The sequence below is a fragment of the Hyperolius riggenbachi genome, chromosome 3, assembly GCF_040937935.1.
Source record: "Hyperolius riggenbachi isolate aHypRig1 chromosome 3, aHypRig1.pri, whole genome shotgun sequence".
Taxonomy (NCBI): domain Eukaryota; kingdom Metazoa; phylum Chordata; class Amphibia; order Anura; family Hyperoliidae; genus Hyperolius; species Hyperolius riggenbachi.
In genome coordinates, this window is record NC_090648.1 from 98099832 (window position 1) to 98123568 (window position 23737).

General features: G+C 46.4%; 1 protein-coding gene across 1 annotated transcript in view; it reads right to left on the reverse strand.

The window, feature by feature from the left end:
• GPAT4 (glycerol-3-phosphate acyltransferase 4) overlaps positions 1-18501 on the reverse strand; it is a 63480-nt gene extending 44979 nt beyond the window's left edge. Inside the window, exons 1-2 of the mRNA XM_068274657.1 lie at positions 18406-18501; positions 6127-6907 (exon numbers count right to left, since the gene is read on the reverse strand). Coding sequence (XP_068130758.1) covers positions 6127-6291 — 165 coding nt within the window. The 5' untranslated portion in view covers positions 6292-6907; positions 18406-18501. The remainder of the gene's footprint in view (positions 1-6126; positions 6908-18405) is intronic.
• Positions 18502-23737: the final 5236 nt, after the last annotated feature.

The window sequence follows — 23737 nt, forward strand, 5'->3', positions numbered from 1 at the left end:
TCCACCGACTCCGACTCCTCAGTTTAGGATTCCACCGACTCCGACTCCTCGACTCCGACTCCTCTAATTTGCATATTACAATTTTGTTGATTAAAAGTATGTAACATGAAATTCGTCTCTTAACTGCCAACGCTTAGGAATTTTACAAGACAACTGACGTGAGAAGCATATGTAGACTACTATATTTATTCCCTTTAGACTAAAACTAGTCCTTGGTAAGAGTACTTGTAAAAGGTACAAACCGGAACAAAGAACATCTATCAGGCCCTAGGCAATGTAAGTGTGGGTACATGTAAGAGTGATGTGCAGGTACTCTGCAGGGGAATGAGGAGATTCTTCCTCTATTACACATTCTTCATGCACAATCTGAACAAGGTTTATGGGTGATAGACAACACCTCTGTGTTCAATGTGCACAGCATTCTCAGTGGATTCCCTGCAGCTCTGTGGGGAGTGCATATGTAGAGTATAGTACTACTGTGTAACAAAGTAAACCTGAGACAGATGAAATTAAAGTTGTATACATACCTGGGGCTTCCTCCAGCCACCTTCAGGATAATCAGTCCTTCGTTGTCCTCCTCCACCACCTGGATCTTCTGCTATGAGTCCAGGTACTTGAGCCAGTCGGGCGTAGTGCGCATGCACACACTCCGCCGCCAGGAGCATACTACACCTGTGCAGCACTATTGCGCAGGGTAGAATGTTCCTGGCTGTGGGAGCGGCATGCGGCCGGACAGCGCTGACTGGCTGAATTACCAGGACTCATAGCAGAAGATCCGGGTGGTGGAGGACAGCGAGGGACTGATTAGCCTGAAGGGGGCTGGAGGAAGCCCCAGGTATGTATAAAACTTTACTTTTCATCCGTCTCAGTTACCCTTTAATTTGTAGTCACCAAACCAAATTTTAACAACATATCAAATTATTTGATTTCATCAGCAAAGGGAGTGCATACATTTGCATAAACCAGCATCAATGCAGAATTATTTCCATTTTGTTGACCATCTCTATTAGTGACACAGCTACACATCAGGCTTTATTCTTACAGCATAGATGTTATTTAGTATAAGAGATTCCTGTGTACACATCATATATACAGTCACAATCAGATATGTATATCTGACCTTAAAAATACGGGGACTGCTTTATTGAAGCAGCACAAGTAACTGATTTTGATTGGTTTATTTCATTTTTGTGGACTAAGCACAGCTATTACTGTATAGATACTGTATATATACATTATTTTTAATGACTATTATCTGAGAAATAGAACATTTTATCATATTTTCTATTTTAATTACAGTTACAAATTCATTAGGAGTCGGAGTCGGTGCATTTTTTCCCGACTCCGACTCCAGGCACCCAAAATTGCCCGACTCCACGACTCCGACTCCACAGCCCTGATTTTAACGGTGTAATAACCGGGACAAATGGACAAATACAATACGTGAGTTTTAATTATGGAGGCATGTATTATTTTAAAACTATAATGGCTGAAAACTGAGAAATAATCAATTTTTTCCGTTTTTTTCTTATTCTTCCTGTTAAAATGCATTTACAGTAAAGTGGCTCTTAGCAAAATGTACCCCCCAAAGAAAGCCTAATTGGTGGCGGAAAAAACAAGATATAGATCAGTTCATTGTGATAAGTAGTGATAAAGTTATAGGCTAATGAATGGGAGGTGAACATTTCTCAAGTGAAAACGACGGAACGCGAATGGGATAAGTAATACATTTTGTGAGTGGGAGGCCGGTGAAAAAGCCTTGGGGGGCCGCATTCGGCCCACGGGCCTTAGTTTGGGGACCACTGCTCTAGGTACACAGTAGTGATGATTGCAATAAAATATGCCTTTCTGTTTAGATATGTGTTTGAGGTTTACATTGGTGAAGCACAAGGATCACATGGGTTTTTTTCACAGGTGAGACTCCAGTGTGCATTGTGTGAGATTCCCTGCAATAGCTGCACAATCACAGAAGAAACACTAAAGCGTTTAGCTGTTACAAGAGCAGCAATCTGGTTAAGGAGCATGATCTCCGGATCAGTCACAGTTATTTCCATTCATGTGACTCAGAGAAATGAGAATTGTGCCAATCGCTTCAAAATGAATCAAGGACAAAACCTGACTGTGTCTGAAACTTGAAGAGGAACTGTACTGAAAGGAACAGAAAGCATAAATGCCTTATTTTTTACAATAATACCTTATAAATTATTTTGTCAGTCTTTAGCCATTGTAAATTCTTTCCTCACCCCGATTTACATTGTGAAACGTATCCCAGGTGGCAACAGATGGATCTCAGGTGGATGTGTGTTTATTCTGCGTTCCAAAGTCAGTAGAAATAATACCTGGCCTCTCAGAATGCTCTGGGAGGAGAATTCCACATAGCTAAAAAGCCAAAGCTGTGACATCACTGGGAGGGCAGGGCTATATAGCAATATACAGCAGTACAAAGATATAGGAAGTGTTTCTGATGCTGAATAATTAAAGTAAAAGTGGGTATTCTGAATAATCTACTAAATTCTACTATACGTTACTATGGTGCCTCTTTAAAGGTAGCTACTAATGGTCCAATGTCCTGAAAGATCGTCCGGGACACTAACAGGAAGTGGAAACTTTTCAGATCAGATCACGGGAATCAGATCTTTTGATCGATTCCATTGATTGGATAAGTTTTCACTTCCCATTAGTGTTCCCTATGGATCTTTACTGCCCAATTTTTGGCAGGTCAATCGTTCAGGAAATTGAACCATTTGTGGCCACTTTAAGACAATAGAAGAAGCCAAGAGTCGGGGCCTGCTGTACAGAAACTAAATTCTTGACAGAGGCAACACCCCCCCCCTCCCCCCAGCTGAGAACCATTTAGTGTGTGTACAGGGCTGTAGTCAGTGTGACATTCAAGGTGGGTACACACATCAGATAAAAGTCTTTGGAAAATGAAAGATCACAGACCAATTTTACCCCCTTCCATGTAGTATGAGAGCCATAATCTACACAGTCTGTTCTATTGAGCTGAACTCCCCATCAGATTGTTTAATGCTGGGCATACACGAGTCGCGGTGACTCGATTAGCCGCCGGATCGACTCCCGCCGCGTCCCCGTGGGCGGCCGGATTCCCGCTCGTCCCCGCAGGCGCTTCTTATCTTCCGCTCGATTCCCCGCTATTGTCCGCCAACGGGGATGCAGCGGGGTATTGATCCGGCGAGTCATCGGACCTGTCTGAAATTACGAATCGAGCCATCAGCGGCTCGATTGATAAGGGCACATCGGCACGTGTATGCCCAGCATAACAGACATCCATCTGCAGATCAGACAATTATCTGCAGATCTGAAAATCCGTCCTGGTGGATCTGATCTGCAGATGATTGTCCGTTAAACAAGGTGTGTATAAGATCTGCGGATATCATAGACTATGAATGCATTTAGCAGGAACTGATCTTTTGCAGATACTGATCTGTTGAATGTGTACAGCATCTGTGTGTGCAGCATCTTGCAAAGATTTTTATCTGATGGGGAGTTCAGCTCCATAGAATAGAATAGAATAGACTGTGTAGGTATGGCTCATAATCTACATAGAAGGGGGTAAAATTGGTCTGTGATCTTTCATTTTCCAAATACTTTTATCTGATGTGTGTACCCACCTTCACTCTGTACCAGTACTCTGTGCTCATGTATCAGTGCCTGTATTTACATGCCCATGTTTTGATTCTTCCTCTGTAGAGTGACATGTAAGATGATGGTGTTATATAAATTAATACTACCACAATCCTAAAATCTTCTCTGAAAGAATGTTATGTTATTATATTAGAAGCAGGGCTGTGGAGTCGGTACAAAAATCTTCCGACTCCAACTCCGACTCCTCAGTTTATGAAACCACGACTCCAACTCCGGGTACCCAAAATGGCCCCGACTCCTTGACTCTGACTCCTTACTGTAATACTTAACAGGGCTGTGGCTTTTGTACAAAAATCATCTGACTCCGACTCCTCAGTTTATGAAACAACGACTCCAACTCCGGGTACCCAAAATGGCCCAGACTCCTTGACTCTGACTCCTTACTGTAATACTTAACAGGGCTGTGGCTTTTGTACAAAAATCATCCGACTCCCGACTCCGACTCCTCAGTTTATGAAATAACGACTCCAACTCCGGGTGCCCAAAACTGCCCCGCCTCCGACTCCACAGCCCTGATTAGAAGGTACAAGTACCATTGTAAATGTCACTAGCAAAACAAGAATTAATGACATTAGGGCATGTTGTTCAGACAAAATGCATTTTGCACAATGTACACAAATAAGGTGAGCTTATTCACCTCTATCAAAAGAAGTTGCTGGCTGTGTTTTGATTTTGATTCACATTAAAAATCCCTTTTAGTCTACCCCTACAACACAATACAGCCCACATTTGCTAAATGCATCCATGCTGCATGAGACATCTTCACAGCCATCAACACAGCCAATGTGTAATTCCTGGTACACGCCATGCAATTTACCATCAGATAAAGGGGTCAAATTAATTATTTCCAACAGGTCCGATCTGATTTCTATACAATCACAATCGATCTATATACAATGTATGCAATCTATAGAAAATCGATCCCATCGGTGCCCATACACTGGCAGATAAGGCAGGAGATTCGATCATCAGCCGCCTCTACCTGCCCCAGCTCTCCGCGGGCTGTACAGAGTTGCAGTGTAGTCTTGGCTCACCTGTCCACCAGCGCATCTCCTCCTGTGTCCTGTGTATTCTCTCCATCACCGTCGGGAACACAGGAGAGAGCACGCCAGAGGACATGTGAGCCCAAATTACTCTGCAACACTTACCATGGGTCCAGGAGGGGGTACATATTACACATGGGGGAAGACTGGCTGGCGGTCCGGTCATTGGGGAATCGAACGCCGCTACCGCAGCGCACCCAACTGAACACTTTTGAGCAAAATCTTTCCAGCATGATTGAATCTGTGGGATATCAAAGCTGCAAATCAAGTAATGTATAGGCACCTTAGCACAAAGGTTTATTTGGAAATAGTACATATCATGAACCAGCCACTTAATTAAAATCTGCATAATGGTGTCAATTAGCTGAAGACAGTGGATTACCTATAATAATAAAATGTCTACAAATCACTAGTGAGGGGGACAATGTCACTTTTAAACAATGCATATTACCTGGCAGCCCTGCGGCTGTTTCAATACTTTGAGCAACAGACCAAGAGCAAACATGCAGATCTGGTTTTCTGACTACACTGCTTGAGGCCGGTTTTACACTTAAGCCGAGCGTTGAGGTGCGATGCTCCGCCCCTTCGCATTGCACTGCCAAAAAATGGATTAATATGACCATGTGGCAAAGTGGGTTGACAGGGTCATATGCATAGTGCTGCCCTCCCCCTGCACGCCACTGGCATGTGCTTTGCAGCCCCCTCCAGTGACGTACTCCCAGCTGGACAGGAAGTAGGTCACTGGGATTCCAGGCTTCCCTATCATTAGCGTTGTTCTGCGCATGCACACTGCCAACAAATTTTAAATAAAATATCTGTGTTGCCCATTGACTGCAATGCATTCCGTCGCTGTGGAAGTCCCACGGTAATAAGCTGTTAATTTTGCAGTAGGTAAGCGGCGATTTGGGTACTTCCAGCTCAACGCGAGACAATTAGTACTGGGCCCCATACACTTTCTTTACTGTTGCTTTACCCTGCGTGTAGAAAGAGTAACGCATTGCAAAGAAAGTGCCTGAGTGTAAAAGGGGCCTCATTCAGCAATTCACGCATTGATGAAGCCATCACCAGGAAAATTCACCTGAGTAAAAAGAAGACAATAGGTCAGCCTCCATACCCCTCTCCCCACAGGGCCCTATTGTGGCATTCGGTCCCAACAGGACAGTGACCAGGGCGGTATGTCCACAGTAGCCTTCAGATGGAAACAAACAGGCCTGCTGCTTCTAGTACATCCAAGGCCTCTCTGTCTATGGAAAATGAGGCAGTGCACATTGTTGGAACAGTTAGGAAATTGTATGATGAGCAGGTGCAGCCAGCCAGCATCTCCTGCTGAAGCCTCATGTGTGTATACAAACAGCGGACAGGCTACAGGTAACCTATTCTCTAATGCAGCATCACAAATTAGCCCTAGCGGACTCACCGTGAAAATTCGGAGCAAGGTTTTCATGTACAGGCGGCGAATGCCGAAGGACACCCCGAAGATGGCAGGTACGATGATGAAGACGAGCAGGAGGGTGAACCAGAGTGTAACAGATAGGCCCAGCAGATTACACAGCACACTGTCAAATGGCAGCAGGGAGCTCATGGTGTGTGTGGGGGATGAAAGTCACCAACAGGGTTCGTCCGGAGAGAAAATAAAAATTAATAAATAAAGGAAAAGGGCATCACTTTCTTAGGTCACTGGCTTTGTAACTTCTTTATAATAATAGAGAATAAACTTGGGACGATGAAGAAAGACTAACAAAAAAAACACAGAGCTACATCCAGGAAATCTTTATCTGTAACAGGCAAAAGTTCAAACTTTATTGGTGATGTATCCGGATACTCCAATGATGCCAAACTTCCAATGTCTTCTGTCGGCAGTGAGCGTTTACATACGTGTGGGTAAAGCTTAATGGCAGTTGTCTATGGCCCCCTGGCTCAGCCGTTTTGGTGTGGTCCTGCGGTGCCAGTATCCGAGCCTTGTCTCTCGAGAGAGCGCTCACAAAGTCCTCTCTCATTTGTGATGCCCAGTGAGCACGTCAGTGTTTAACTGTGATGCCCACATTTCAAGTGCACTCTCCAGTCCAAAAGTAAACGAGCCCATCCTGGCACAGGCATGACTTGCTGGTCAGGGGGTGTGGGACTCCTCTCACTGGGCATACGCTGACATGAGCTGAGCTGACCTCCTCCTCCTCCTGGCCAGGAACGCAAGTGCCAGCCTGAATGAGACAGACACAAACAGCCGGCTAAGGGAGAGCAGCCAATACTCAGGGTCAAAAGGAGAAAAAGCAGGAAATACACAGAAATACAGTCTGAACAAGTAGGTGGAAAAAGACAGACACTGTAGCATAACTTTGTACTGGAAGGCATGTGCAACAGCAAAACAAGCTAGAGCAGCATGTTCTTATGACAGCAGGTGAAAGTCACGCTGTTCCAGGTCAGCAAGTGCATCAGCTTGTTTGTGTCTTAATGACTGAATGAACGCAAATAGACTACTAAATCATCACCTTCGTTTTATCTACAAAACAATGGCAAGTCAATGACAGCTACCAGAAGACATACACAAGGTGAAGTCTGTATCTTAAAAGGGAGCCTGCAGTGAATCCAGGCATATAAATCCACTAGTATATTCTGTTTAATTAACGCACAGATGATTTTTCTTACCCTGAAATAATTTTCTTCTGTGTTATCCAGCCATATGAAAAAATCCAGCCGATCACCAAAGCCTGCTTGCTGACTTCATTTGTTCACTCTTGGCCCTCCCCTTTCTGATGACTCATGCTGTCTACTCTTCACCTAGACAGTGAGGCCTCTTGTACACTACATGCGATGCGATTCCGATTTTTTATACAATCCGATTTTTTTATTCTGATTAAAAACGTAGCAGCATGCAGTACTTTTATTTATTTATTTATTTATTTTAAATCGGAATCAAAAATTGGATTGTATAAAAAACAAATCAGAATCACATGTAGTGTGCAAGAGGCCTAAGAGTCATAAGAGAGGGGTAGGAGGGATCATGTGGGAGTAAGCAAGTTCAGCTGCGACTTGTAGTCAATTAAAAATGCAGGATTTTCAGATGACTGGATACCACAGAAGGACAAACGTTCAGGGTAAAGGACACACATTAAAGGCAACCCGAGGTGAGAGTGATATAGAGGCTGCCGTATTTATTTCCTTGTAAACAATGCCTGTTGCCTGGCAGCCCTGTTGATCTTCTGGCATAAGTAGTGTCTGAGTCAAAACCCTGGAACAAGCATGTGGCTTATCTAGTAAAACCTGAGTCAGCAGAGTCACAGTACCTGATCTGCTGCATACTTGTTCAGGGTCTATGGCTAAAAGTATTAGGGACACAGGATAAGCAGGGCTGCCAGGCAACTGGTATTTTTTTAAAAGGAAATAAATATGGCAGCCTCCATATACCTCTTATCTCAGGTATCCTTTAAGCTGCGGGTAGCACTGCGGGAAATGAGTGCTTACAGACGCATTGCTAGGGGGATACCAGAGCAACATGAACTGTTGCTATTGGGGAGGGGAGTGGTCATTGAAAGATCAGTATGTCAGATCTTTAACCAAGCTCCGGGGACACTTGTACTTGTGCCAGATTGTCAGCAGACACGATCATGATCAGCCACCTCGGCTGTGTTCCATCTAGTATGCTTACATAGCTTGAAAACCAACATCTGTGTGGTTAGTAACACTTCTGTTTCAGGACACAACAGTGCATTCAAAAGCATAGCTACAGGATACAGGACTGCGCTGCAGACACCAGTGACAGTATATAACAATAGTGATTGGGTATAGTTTTCCAACACCTGTAAACACTAGGAAAAGGTGGAGCTTGAAACAATTTAGAATAATCAGCATGGGCAACTGAGGTTGTAATGCCCATACATCAGATCAGACGATGCATGGGCATATCGACCTCTCTCTGATCGAATCTGATTAAAGAGTGATCTGCCCATACACCGCAGGGCGATTCAAGATCGATTTTAGCATAAAATCTCTCAGATCAGAGAGGGATCTATTGTCTGCCCACACACTGCAGACAGATTTCCAATAGAATTCACCCATTAGTTGCTTTTTTTTAATCCACTCTTGGAAACAATTGCACGTAAAACGCATGTACTTGTTGAGCGTTTTTTTCTGCACCTAAAAATACATTGAAAAATGCATACCAAAGCGTTATTTGTGGGGCCCATAGACTATCATTATATATGTTTTCACATGCAATTTTAATAAGTGTGACTCCAGCCTGACAGTTTTGAAACAATCTAGGCAATCTGCTAAGCAGCCTGTTCTGTACTATTCTATGAAGAGGTGGAAGGGGAATCGCTCCGCAGCAGTGACTTCAATAGACGATCCCTCAAGAACAATATACTATATAATGTTCTTTAACCTGCTGGGTGTTCTGATTCCCGCGGCCGCAGGTTTTTTTTTCACCCAATTGGTTTTTTTTTAATCATGTACATAGCCTATCGCTAGCTACATGATTCCCCCTCCCTGCTCCCTCCCTCCCGATCGCGGCCAGCCATCATGCCCATCAGGAAATCCTGTTCTGGACAGGATTTCCTTTGGGCTTCCCCCGTCGCCTGGTGACAGATTGATAGGTGTATAGGCAGGGCTGGACTTACCATAAGGCACGTGCCTACAGGCGCCTGATCATGGAAGGCAGCTCACTCCCCTCCCCAAGTGCCTCCTACCCACCTTACTTATGCAGAGTCCTGATCATGGAAGGCAGCTCACTCCCCTCCCCAAGTGCCTCCTACCTGCCTTACCTATGCAGAGTCCTGATGATGGAAGGCAGCTCACTCCCCTCCCCAAGTGCCTCCTACCTGCCTTACTTATGCAGAGTCCTGATGATGGAAGCAGGGCTGTGGAGTCGGTCCAAAAATCCACCGACTCCGACTCCTCAGTTTAGGATTCCACCGACTCCGCTAATTTGCATATTACAATTTTGTTGATTAAAAGTATGTAACATGAAATTCGTCTCTTAACTGCCAGCGCTTAGGAATTTTACAAGACAACTGAAGTGAGAAGGATATGTAGACTACTATATTTATTCCCTTTAGACTAAAACTAGCCCTTGGTAAGAGTACTTGTAAAAGGTACAAACCGGAACAAAGAACATCTATCAGGCCCTAGGCAATGTAAGTGTGGGTACATGTAAGAATGATGTGCAGGTACTCTGCAGGGGAATGAGGAGATTGCAAACAGACAACACCTCTGTGTTCAATGTGCACAGCATTCTCAGTGGATTCCCTGCAGCTCTGTGGGGAGTGCATATGTAGAGTATAGTACTACTGTGTAACAAAGTAAACCTGAGACAGATGAAATTAAAGTTTTATACATACCTGGGGCTTCCTCCAGCCGCCTTCAGGATAATCAGTCCCTCGTTGTCCTCCTCCACCACCTGGATCTTCTGCTATGAGTCCAGGTACTTGAGCCAGTCAGGCGTAGTGCGCATGCACACACTCCGCCGCCAGGAGCATACTACACCTGTGCAGCACTATTGCGCAGGTGCAGAATGTTCCTGGCTATGGGAGCGGCATGCGGCCGGACAGCGCTGACTGGCTGAATTACCAGGACTCAGGCCTGGTGCACACCAAAAACCGCTAGCAGATCCGCAAAATGCTAGCAGATTTTGAAACACTTTTTCTTCTTTTTCTGTAGCGTTTCAGCTAGCGTTTTGCGGTTTTGTCTCCCGGTTTTGGTGTAGTAGATTTCATGTATTGTTACAGTAAAGCTGTTACTGAACAGCTTCTGTAACAAAAAACGCCTGGCAAACCGCTCTGAAGTGCCGTTTTTCAGAGCGGTTTGCGTTTTTCCTATACTTAACATTGAGGCAGAAACGCATCCGCAATCCAAAATCTGCAGCAGCCCGGGAGTATGCGTTTCTGCAAAACGCCTCCCGCTCTGGTGTGCACCAGCCCATTGAAATACATTACCCTAGCAGATCCGCACCCGCAAGCGGATCGCAAACTGCAGCCGAACCGCTCTGGTGTGCACTAGGCCTCATAGCAGAAGATCCGGGTGGTGGAGGACAGCGAGGGACTGATTAGCCTGAAGGGGGCTGGAGGAAGCCCCAGGTATGTATAAAACTTTACTTTTCATCCATCTCAGTTACCCTTTAATTTGTAGTCACCAAACCAAATTTTAACAACATATCAAATTATTTGATTTCATCAGCAAAGGGAGTGCATACATTTGCATAAATCAGCATCAATGCAGAATTATTTCCATCTCGTTGACCATCTCTATTAGTGACACGGATACACATCAGGCTTTATTCTTACAGCATAGATGTTATTTAGTATATATAAGAGATTCCTGTGTACACATCATATATACAGTCACAATCAGATGTGTATATATGACCTTAAAAATACGGGGACTGCTTTATTGAAGCAGCACAAGTAACTAATTTTGATTGGTTTATTTCATTTTTGTGCCTAAGCACAGCTATTACTGTATATATACATTATTTTTAATGACTATTATCTGAGAAATAGAACATTTTATCATATTTTCTATTTTAATTACAGTTACAAATTCATTAGGAGTCGGAGTCGGTGCATTTTTTCCCGACTCCGACTCTAGGCACCTAAAATTGCCTGACTCCACGACTCCGACTCCACAGCCCTGGATGGAAGGCAACTCACTCCCCTTCCCAAGTGCCTCCTACCTGCCTTACTTATGCAGAGTCCTGATGATGGAAGGCAACTCACTCCCCTTCCCAAGTGCCTCCTACCTGCCTTACTTATGCAGAGTCCTGATGATGGAAGGCAACTCACTCCCCTTCCCAAGTGCCTCCTACCTGCCTTACTTATGCAGAGTCCTGATGATGGAAGGCAACTCACTCCCCTTCCCAAGTGCCTCCTACCTGCCTTACTTATGCAGAGTCCTGATGATGGAAGGCAACTCACTCCCCTTCCCAAGTGCCTCCTACCTGCCTTACTTATGCAGAGTCCTGATGATGGAAGGCAGCTCACTCCCATCCAAGTGCCTCCTACCTGCCTTACTTATGCAGAGTCCTGATTATGGAAGGCAACTCACTCCCCTTCCCGAATGCCTCCTACCTGCCTTACTTATGCAGAGTCCTGATGATGGAAGGCAGCTCACTCCCATCCAAGTGCCTCCTACCTGCCTTACTTATGCAGAGTCCTGATTATGGAAGGCAACTCACTCCCCTTCCCAAGTGCCTCCTACCTGCCTTACTTATGCAGAGTCCTGATGATGGAAGGCAACTCACTCCCCTTCCCAAGTGCCTCCTACCTGCCTTACTTATGCAGAGTCCTGATGAGAGTGTAAACAAGAGGTTACTCACCCAGGTCTTGGCATTCCACTGACAAGATCTCCCTTCAGTCAGGGGCATCTCTGGCTACCTAATACTTGGGGGCACGTAAAGCTCTACCTATGAAGGGCAAGGGAACTAAGGGAGAAGTGACTTACAGTGCGGGTCAGCAGGTATTTGTGGGTTAATTGAGGGGGAAGTCTAGGCTGCTAGGACATCTGTGCCTATAAGCTCCAGTAATATAAATTCAGGCCTGTGTATGGGTATCTTAAAGCAGGGGTCCCCAACCACCGAGCCGCGGCCCACTGCCGGTCCGTTGACAGTTTCTAGCTGGGCCACGGCGGGTCAGTCCTCTCGCCCCTCTCCCCCGCGGCCGTCGCTCCTGTTGCCTTATGAGCGGGCGGCAGCTTACGGATTCCCCCAGGCGCCGCTCTTCTTCAGTATCTCCGATAACAGCAGCGCGTCTTGCGGAGGAGGGAAGGAGGCGGGGCAGTGGTTGCCATGGTAGCGGCGTAGCATATCGCCGCTACAGGAAGCCGCTGCCCCGCCTCCTTCCCGCCTCCACAAGACGTGCTGCTGTTATCGGAGATACTGAAGGAGAGCGGCGCCTGGGGGAATCCGGAAGCGGCCGCCCGCTCATAAGGTAACAGAAGCGGCGGCATCACCTACCTATACTGGGCACTTTACTAGCCATGCTGGGCACTATACTAGCCATGCTGGGGCACTATACTAGCTATACTGGGCCACTACCTACCTATACTGGGCACTATACTTACCATGCTGGGCACTATACTAGCCATGCTGGGGCACTATACTAGCTACACTGGGCCACTACCTACCTATACTGGGCACTATACTAGCCATGCTGGGGCACTATACTAGCTACACTGGGCCACTACCTACCTATACTGGGCACTATACTAGCCATGCTGGGCACTATACTAGCCATGCTGGGACACTATACTAGCCATGCTGGGACACTATACTAGCCATGCTGGGACACTATACTAGCCATGCTGGGACACTATACTAGCCATGCTGGGCGCTATGCCATGGTAGCGGCGTAGCATATCGCCGCTACAGGAAGCCGCTGCCCCGCCTCCACAAGACGCGCTGCTGTTATCGGAGATACTGAAGGAGAGCGGCGCCTGGGGGAATCCGGAAGCGGCCGCCCGCTCATAAGGTAACAGAAGCGGCGGCCGCGGGGGCATCACCTACCTATACTGGGCACTTTACTAGCCATGCTGGGCACTATACTAGCCATGCTGGGGCACTATACTAGCTATACTGGGCCACTACCTACCTATACTGGGCACTATACTTGCCATGCTGGGCACTATACTAGCCATGCTGGGCACTATACTAGCCATGCTGGGCACTATACTAGCCATGCTGGGGCACTATACTAGCCATGCTGGGGCACTATACTAGCCATGCTGGGCGCTATACTAGCCATCCTGGGGCACTATACTAGGCATGCTGAGCACTATACTAGCCATCCTGGGGCACTATACTAGCCATGCTGGGCACTATACTAGCCATGCTGGGCACTATACTAGCTATACTGTATAGCCCCCCCCCCCCCCCCCCGGAGAAAAATTTGGTCAGAAAGCAGTCCCCGGGCCGGAAAAGGTTGGGGACCCCTGTCTTAAAGGATACATCCAGGCTTTAAAAGAAAAAAAAAAAGATCCACTTACTTGGGGCTTCCTCCAGCCCATGGCAGCCGTCCTGTGCCCTCACCGCAGCTTCGGTGGCTCCCGGTCTTCTCCGCTGGCGCAGCAGACCTCACCAGGTTGGGTTCCGGGTTGGCTTCTCCACCGCACGGGTCACGTGGGCTCTCCGATGTCATCAGGACGGTACTGCGCATGCGCAGAACTACTGCATCTGCACAGTACTGTCCTGATGATGTCGGAAAGACCACGTGACCCATGCCAGCGGAACAGACCGGGAGCCACCGGAGCTGCGGCAAGGGCACAGGACGGCTGCCACGCGCTGGAGGAAGCCACAGGTAAGTGGATTTTTTTTTTTATAATTTGCTTGGATCACTCCTTTAACTGCTCTCCAGCAAAGATGGCCAATAAGGCCTAGTGCACACCAAAAACCGCTAGCAGATCCGCAAAATGCTAGCAGATTTTGAAACGCTTTTTCTTATTTTTCTGCAGCGTTTCAGCTAGCGTTTTGCGGTTTTGTGTAGCGGTTTTGGTATAGTAGATTTCATGTATTGTTACAGTAAAGCTGTTACTGAACAGCTACTGTAACAAAAAACGCCTGGCAAACCGCTCTAAAGTGCCGTTTTTCAGAGCGGTTTGCGTTTTTCCTATACTTAACATTGAGGCAGAAACGCATCCGCAATCCAAAATCTGCAGCAGCCCGGGAGTATGCGTTTCTGCAAAACGCCTCCCGCTCTGGTGTGCACCAGCCCATTGAAATACATTACCCTAGCAGATCCGCACCCGCAAGCGGATCGCAAACTGCAGCCGAACCGCTCTGGTGTGCACTAGGCCTAAGATACTGATGAATCCAGCTTGCATGCAGCTTGGAACTCGTCCAATCAAAATGCACTTCCTGACCATTTGCACTAAATTACATACAATTTGCATCTAAACCGCAATGATCAGCATCTCATTGTATATCTCTGCTCTCCTTTGCTGCTGTGCCTTTTACATTTGTGGTTGTTCCGCAGCTCCTCAGATATAAATACATAGCTGGCTTGTGAAGAGAGATAACGCTGCTCTTCACCGTTTGGAAACCCGCTCACAGCTGATCCTCTGCCAACACTACACTGTTAAGAAAGGGCGTAGGATATGTATTACAAAGGGAAGCAACAGGATCAACAATTACTCCTATCTGCCTGTGTAATCTTGGCAAGGACCAGCAAGCAGAAGAGATTTGCAGAGCTATCTGTGAGCAGGATGTGCAGTATCTCTGGGAGGTGGCTGTATAATTACAATGCTGTTACTTCCAGTCATTCCACATCAAATCAACACACTAACCCTCTGAGATATCCATGGTGTTTTTTTGTTGTTCAGCAGTTTTTGAGTAGCAAACAAAATATGCCTGAAACCGCATAACTCAGTTTTATTTAAAGTGTACCAGAGCTGTTATAAATTAAACGTTTAATACATACCTGGAGCTTTCTCCAACCCCATGTGCATGGATCGCTCCCACGCCGCCGTCCTCAGTCTTCCAGCAGCTCCGATCCCGGGTCCCCGCACTTCCGTCAGTCGGCTCCAGTCTACACAGAACTGCATCCTCTACGTATCTCTCCAGCGGCTGCTGGAGAGATACGCAAACAGCGCACTTTAATTACCTCAGACTGGCTCCGACTGACAGAAGTGCGGGGACCCGGGGTCGGAGCTGCAAGAAGACTGAGGACGGCGGCGTGGGAGTGATCCGTGCACATGGGCCTGGAGAAAACACCCAGGTATGTATAAAATGTTTTATTTATAACAGCTCTGGTACACTTTAAAGGACACTTGAACTGATAAGGATATGGAGGCTGCCATATTTATTTCCTTTTAAACAATACCAGTTTCCTGGCTGTCCTACTAATCCTCTGTCTCCAAGGCCGGGTCTACACTATAAGCGCTTTTGTGACCGCTTGCGTTTGATTAGCGCTTGCTGAGTGCTTGTTCAAAAATCACAGTAAAATTGATGTGATTGCCACAATCACATACGCGAAAAAATGTATGCGATTGCGGCAATTGTTACGATTTTCATGAAAGTGAATGGGAGCGATTTTTTAACAAGCGCTAATTTAACGCAAGCGCTTACAAAAGCGCTCATAGTGTGGACCCAGCCTAAAGATGTGTAGACAAAGGTGTGTATCAAAATCAAGCCCCGATCCCCTTGGACAACATTACTGGGCCATGCGGTACAGGCGTGTGTCAGCGGTGTAGCTGACAAGGTGTTCTGTTGCTATACAGGGGGCAGAGCGACGACAGAGCAGCGCGTGCGTGACATCATGTGACAGGCAGGGGAGTGGCTTGCACAATGCAATCGGCTATCGCTCAGCCAAGTTGATCCGCCCGGCGGATTGCTTGCAGGGCAGCGGTTGGGGGCTGCTGTACACACGGCTGATTATCGGATGAGGGGGTCGTGTATCTGCAGTCTAAGCCTACTTTGATCTTGCGTGTGTACATACCGTAATACAGTAGACCCTGAACAAGCATGCCGATCTGAGGTTTCTGACTGGATTAGGCTAGCTGCATGCTTGTTTCCAGTGCGTGATCCAGATCCTACTGCAGGACTGCTAGGCAACCGGTATTGTTCAAAAGGAAATAAATATGGCAGCCATCATACCTCTCAGTTCAGGTGTCTTTTCATTTGATACAGTTTGGATCCTAATCGAGGTAGAAGTAAAATAAATATTAAATTCTTAAGATTAGATTCTAAAGATATATATTGAATATATATGTCGATGCCATATGGAATGACTCATAGATACCTCTGCTGGGCTGCTGTAATATGGAAATTCCACAGTCACATTGCAGCATAGAAGGCACATAATGCTGTAGGTATAAAATGCATGCATAGTACAGGCAGTGTTATGTACCCATGCAAATGTCTTGCTTTGTACAGCGCCACAGAAGGTGGCAGCGCAATATAAATTATAATTAATAGTATATTTTGAATGCAACACCACAGAAGTTATTTACTCTCTATACTTCAGCACTGCAAAGTCCACAAGACCAGACTGAGTATGTGTAGTACAGTTAGCACTTTGACGTCAACCAGGACCGTGGAATCGGAGCAATTTTGGGTACCTTGAGTCGTAGGTTTCAATAAACCGAGGAGTCGGAGTCGGTTTATTTTTGTACCGACTCCACAGCCCTGACGTCAACGTAACTGTTTTTTCCCCAATTATACAAGATCCAGAGTTAGCAAAGGCTGATTTGGAACTGTAAGGTTAATCAATCATTTGTTACCAAACCGGATTAGCCCCGTGTAAACTAAGTTCCATTTCAGGACATGCTCATGCCCATTCCTGTAGATATAAAAAAAATTAAAAAATAAAGGGATTCCATTTTTTAGCACCTCTTATCAACCTTGGTCATCATGGTTTTACAATGACAGGTTCAGTACCCCCTGAGAAACAAGTACCATGTATTGGAAGCCTAGGCCAAAGGAGTGACAAGGGGACTCTGTCTTCATGTGACTAGTTTAGGACCTTTTTGTTATGAACCGGAAAAAAAAAAAAAAGGAAAAAAGTGAGAGAGAGAGTGAGAAGAAAAAAAGTTTGCCATTTTTGGTTCTACATTACAAATTCTGATTGCCACTGCTATGCTGCCTTAATTGTAACAGTGCAAAGACATTTGGGTCACAGACAATCAGTGACTGATGAGGGCTGTAATTTTCCTAAATTAGTGACACAGAGCTCCATTTGAATGGAATGCAGCCATTCTTGTTGTAAAGTAGAAATGTGTGATGCATAGACTTTCCTTACAGCCACAAACTATTACTTCTACTAGCATGGTTTAGGTGAAAAAGCGGGAAACCTCTTAGACAAGACACAGAAAATGTATATTGCGCTTTTCTCCTGGCGGCCTCAAAACAGTTAAGGGCTGCAACCACGTAGGGCGTGCTCCACGGGCGACCAGGATCACTAGGGAGCCTTGTCCTAAGACTCCTTACTGGAGTTTGAGAACTTGCTGTCCACCCAATCAGGTTAGGAGGAACTCCCAATGAGGCTTCCTTCTGGGGCCCCTAAACCTGAGTTTCTCAACTCAGTCCTCAAGTGCCCCCCAACAGTGCATGTTTTGTTGAAATCCACAGAGGCAGTTACAGAGCTCTGCTGAGGCACCAATTACCTCAAGTGTGAATGGTTAGGATTTTCTGCAAAATATGCGCTGTTGGCCCAACAATGCATGAAAATCATAACTATTCACAGGTGAGGTAATTAGTGTCTCAGCAGAGCTCAGTAACTACCTCTGCGGATTTCAAAGGGACAAAATCCTGAAAGAGGGACAAATGAGGAGGAAAGATGGACAGAGGGATAGAGCTCCCAAAGAGGAACTGTCCCTCCAAAAGAGGGACAGTTGGGAGCTATCTGACAGAAGAACCCTTTCATCCTGAAGTTCTCACTAGAGGTAACCACTGATCATATGATTTAGTGTACATAGTTCTGTGTGACTTCCTCCAGCAGGAAAGGCCCATGTGGGTCACACACTGGGGGTGCTGTACTGCTCACACTTGTAGAAGTAACAGATGGTGGCTGCAGGGAGACAAATGGCACGTCACTCACACACTGCGGCCGCTCAGCTGGGAGCCCGTGTGACGTCACGGCCCTCCGGACCACACTGATGTACGGATATACCCGGCTACGTCACGCAGCGCTCACTATGCTCACACAGCGGCGGTGAAATGCGTGCCGTCATGTCGCATGACACCCGGACTGTTCACAGCGCTGCAGCCGATACTCACCGCTCTTCTCTTCTCTTGTCTCCGTTCCTGCCCGCCTCCCGACCTTGCGCGCCTCCTCCGTCCCTCGAAACGTCACTGCGCAATGTGTGCTGGGAGCGCGCACGGCTGGACAGTAGACGAGGCATACAGACTGGCGGGCGGAAGTAACTACGCATGCGCAGAAAGCTAACCTATTCGCCACCTGGTGGCTAATATTAGTTCAAGTTCATGTATATAGCGAAATGAGAAGAGCGCAAAATATAGGTAGCATCGCAAAGAAACAGAAGGTATTTGCGATTTTTTACGTTGGCCACAATTGGCTATCATTCATAAAGCATTTCCGCATGCGGAAATGCTTAAAACAGCTGACTTTACGAACACTTAGCAAGTTCGGCATTCATAAAGCCTCTTTCCGTATGAAAAGCTGACACTACCGAGCAGAGCGATAAATCACCGTCTTGTGCGGGTATTTTCGTAAAAAATGTAACAAAATGGTAATTCATAAAGATTACCGCAAGCGGTATGAGGACGGGAAATACCACCCCCTCTGATGTGGCGATAACAATGTAAAGTTAATGGAGACACAGACCTCCCAGGCAGCTGCAGTAGAGCGGAACACGGAGAAATGTATCAACTTGGCAGCTTCCTGTGCTACCGCAAGCCTACAGCCAGCCTAGTTCGGAGAATCTCCGCACTGCTATCGCACCTGAACACTTTTTTATGACTGTCCACCCAGAACTCTAAAATACCGGCAGCGGTGTTTTCCCACATTGGGTATCATTCATAAACAGGCTGTCGGTAGTGCGGGAAAACACCGTTCTTCTCCGCAACCGGTAATTAAGACTTCTGGGTGGCCATTCATAAAGAAGTCTGCCTGTTGCGGAAGAAGTGCGGAGGTTTTCTGGAGGAAGCTGGCGGCAGCGTGGCGGAAGACATGCGGAAACTTAAAAGCTGCCCGATTCCCTCCCTGCGCTGCTCTGTCTGATGCTGCTTGGGAGGTCCCTTCCATTCATTTATATGTATGCCGCCCGCCTATCGCTACTGTCGAGCAAGCGGTATTTTCCTTCCGGATACCGCTTGCTCTAATCTTTATGAATGGATGTGTTTGTTACGTTTTCTAGATTAATCTAGAAAAACTCCGCACAAGGCGGAAATGTATCGCTCTGTCACCTTTTCATGCGGAAAGAGCCTTTATGAATGGGGCTTATGCTGAGTGGTCGGGAAAGTCACCGGTGTTAAGCATTTCCGCATGCGGAAATGCTTTATGAATGATACCCAATGATTCTTCTTACCGACAGCTCTTTTATGAATGGGCTCTATTCTCAATGAATTACCGCATGAGTTAAATTAGGTAGTGATAAACACTGACCAAAATATCTCCATTTTGAAATTCACACATTTTTTTCTCTTTAAATTACCTCATGCGGTAAAAGTGTGGTAATTACCTCAAAATTTATCTCCAATTTGAGATTCTCGATTGAAAAGTTGGTGTTAAAGAGAACCCGAGGTGGGAATTACTTTTACTATTGGGGCACAGAGGCTGGTTGTGCGCACTAAGACCAGCCTCTGTTGCCCCATCGTGTGCCTCCATGTCCCCCCTGCTCGCCGCTATACCCCCCGCATTGCTGGCGACACGCAGCGTGTCGCCAGCTCAATGTTTACCTTGCGCTGTCAGTCAGCGCTGCTCCCCTGCCTCCTCCGCATCGGCGCACCCGCCCGTGTCCCTTCCCTCCCGCTGATAGGAGGGAAGTGACGCGGCGGGTGGCGCCGATGCGGAGGAGGCGGGGGAGCGGCGCTGACTGACAGCGCAAGGTAAACATTGAGCTGGCGACACAGCCAGCAATGCGGGGGGTATAGCGGCGAGCAGGGGGGACATGGAGGCACACGATGGGGCAACAGAGGCTGGTCTTAGTGCGCACAACCAGCCTCTGTGCCCCAATAGTAAAAGTAATTCTCACCTCGGGTTCCCTTTAAGGATTTTATCACCTACAAATGGTAGGTGATAATTATCACTTCTCTGCTTTTGGCCTTCAGGATGGAGCCTTTTGAGCTTTCTTTGCTCGAGTTTATGTCAATTTTACACAGAAGGCAGAAAAGACGAGTGTGTCTAATCTCAAGGCGCACTTTCAGACCTCGTACAATCTTTTAGATGATTTAATAGATGCCGAGGAGGAAATTCATCTCCACTCAAAAAGATAAGCAACAGTATAATAACCTTTACAGAAAAACATTTTTTTGTTACAGCTGATACAAATCTAACAAAAAATCTCCAGTGTATGTACTTCCTGCTTTCATGGAAGCAGACATAGGGTTAACATTCTGTGTTTACACATTAGCTGCTCTGCTGAGGCAGACAGCTGGCACAGCTGAGAGCTAAAATTACAGTTGTGATTATTCACAGATGAGGGGGAATTAGACAGGCTAAATTATATACATACAGGGTGCATTTCTATATGGTTTCCTTCTGTCCTGTGCAAGAGTTGAGGTCCCACTTTAAATGTGACAGGCTTTCCTGGGTCATCTCTGTGTAATGGGTGGCAAGTAGATGGGCTGCCCTACAGTGGTCAAAAAAGCTTTATTTCCGTACATATTACTGACAGTTTTAGCACCTGTCTTATCACCTGTTTCACCGCACTTTTATCAAACATTTATCACACTTGGTAAATTTTTAGTGAATACTCACTATTTTTAGTGAATTATCACTGGAGGTAATTTTTCACCCAAAAAAAGAGTTACCGCACATGGTTTTGTGAATAGAGCCCAATGGGCTCTATTGTTAAACAGAGAACAATGAAACAAAGAGCAGATTAGGTGTTTACTGTCATGTTCCCATTGATTTATAAGGTAAAATACATGCGGGTGCTTCTTCTCTGGGACTGTGATAAAAAAAAGTTCCCCTGGGGTGTACTCACCTCAATAAGGGGAAGCTTCTGGATCCTATCGAGGCTTCCCCCGTCCTCCTCCTTCCCACGATGGTCTCGCTGCAGCCCACTGAATGTACAGCCGACAATTTGTCAGGCTGTGCAATATTTACCTTTCCCTGTTCCAGCGGGTGGCGCTGTTGCGGTTCTCTGCTCAGGAATAGGCGGAAATTGCCAATCTCAGTCGGGTCCGCTCTACTGCGCAGGTGCAGGAGACTTGCGCCTGTGCAGTAGAGCGGACCGATAGCGATTGCCTATTTCTGCCTATTTCCGAGCCGCGCCTGCGCTGGAGCCGGGAAGGTAAATATTTACATGCCCACTGTTCGGAGGGGCACAGCAGGACCACCGTAGGACACAGGAGGACGGGAAAGCCTTGATAGGATCCAGAGGCTTTCCCCTCCTGAGGTGAGTACCCTCCAGGGGAATTTTTTTATGTTACAGATCCTCTTTAAGAAATATCGTTTTTAGAGTTATATTCACCAGCAATGCAGATTGAATATCCAATTCAATGCAGGAAGAGTGGGGAGGAAAGAGTTTCCAATACTACACATAAATTCCACTGGAGAGAAAAAAGGCTTTCTAGGAGGACGTAGCTTTAGAACAGCCTGAATCAACTGAACTACAAAAGGATGCTGCGCCCATCTTTGATTCATAAGTGCAGACAAGGCAGAAACTTGTACTTTTATTGCTGATAGACTCAAATTCTTGTCTACTCCTGTCTGTAAGAAATCTATGATGTTCTGATTCTCTATACTCATGTCTAGAGCTAAAGTGAACCATGGCCTCCAGGGCCAAAATGTAAACATAGCAATGATTGTGCATGATTCTAAAACCAGCCTCTGGAGAAACTTCGAAATCAGTGGAAAAGGAGGGAAAGCATAACCGAGATTGAAATTCCATGTATGAGATAGACCAGCGCTGGGCAAACTATGGCCCACGGGCCGGATACGGCCGAATGCGCTGTACATCTGGCCCCTGCAGAGTCGCAAGCGGAGGTTAAAAGTCACCTGCTCGCCGAATCCAGCGTCACGTCTCCATGGCAACAGGGCTTCATGACACACCGTCGGAACATGGCTGGGTATTACACGTTGGTTGCCAACGTGTGATATGCTGGTGTGTCGTGTGGTGCACTAATCACCTCATGCAACTCTGCAGGAGAGAGGAGGCCAGGAATGTGGTCCGCCGAATGCGGTCGGGCTACGCAAAGTTTGCCCAGGCCTGGGCTGGACAGTGAATCTTGCTGAAGATGGGTGATGTAACTGGGTAAAGAATTTTGGTAACTTCTTGTTCTCTGGGGAAGCCCACAAATCCACCCATGGATAACACCATCTTTGCACAATGTCCAGAAATACACTTTCAGGGCTGGTGCACACCGAGCGGCTTTTTGGGCGTTTTCAGATCCGCTTGCGGCTGCGGATCTGCTTGGTCAATGTATCTCAATGGGGTGGTGCACACCAGAGCGGCAGGCGTTTTGCAGAAACAAAAAATGCCTGGGTGAGGCATTTTTTGGATTTCGGATGCGTTTCTGCCTCAATGTTAAGTATAGGAAAAACGCGAACCGCTCTGAAAAACGGCACTTCAGAGCGGTTTTGCAGGCGTTTTGGTTACAGAAGCTGTTCAGTAACAGCTTTACTGTAACAATATATGAACTCTACTATACTGAAAACCGCAGCAGCAATCCGCAAAACGCTAGCAAAACGCCTCATAAAAATAAAAAAAAGCGTTTAAAAATCTGCTAGCATTTTGCGGATCTGCTAGCGGGTTTTGGTGTGCACCAGCCCTTATTTAGGGACCATTTGTGTAAATCAGAAACTTGCCTGATGACGTCATCAGCCAGTGTATTCTGAGGACCTGGGAGATGAATTGCTGTTAGATTGAATAAATTCTTTTGAGCACAACTCCTCATATGACCTGCTTCTTGAAGGAGTGAGTAACGTCTTTTTCCAAAGTGGCTCCTTATGGTTGATACTGCCGTCATATTGTCTACTATTTGTAGTAATACCAATCTGTTTACAACCAAGTTGGGAAACGCTTTTAGAGCTAAGAATGCCGCTTTGAGGTCCACGATGTTTGGTGGTGCTTGTCTCTGAGAAACTCTCCACCTCTGTTGTACCAAAACTCCCCCGCAATGGGCTCCCCATCCCATCAGACTTGCCTCCGAGGTGATTACTATAGGTACCTCTGATTTAAGTAATGTAGCAGCGGCCGCGCTAGTGGAGTACCGTGGTCGCACTACGAGCACATCGCGCAGCAGTCGGTAGCATCACACGTAAGTTAAGATCGCATGCTATACTGACAGGACCGCTTGTAGCATGCACACGATAATATTAACCCACGGTGTTCATACACGGTAGGTTTAATGAATCAACCTATTTTAATCTGTTGGCAGATCCTCAGTTGTGATGATTGAATCCACCAATCGAGAGACCTCT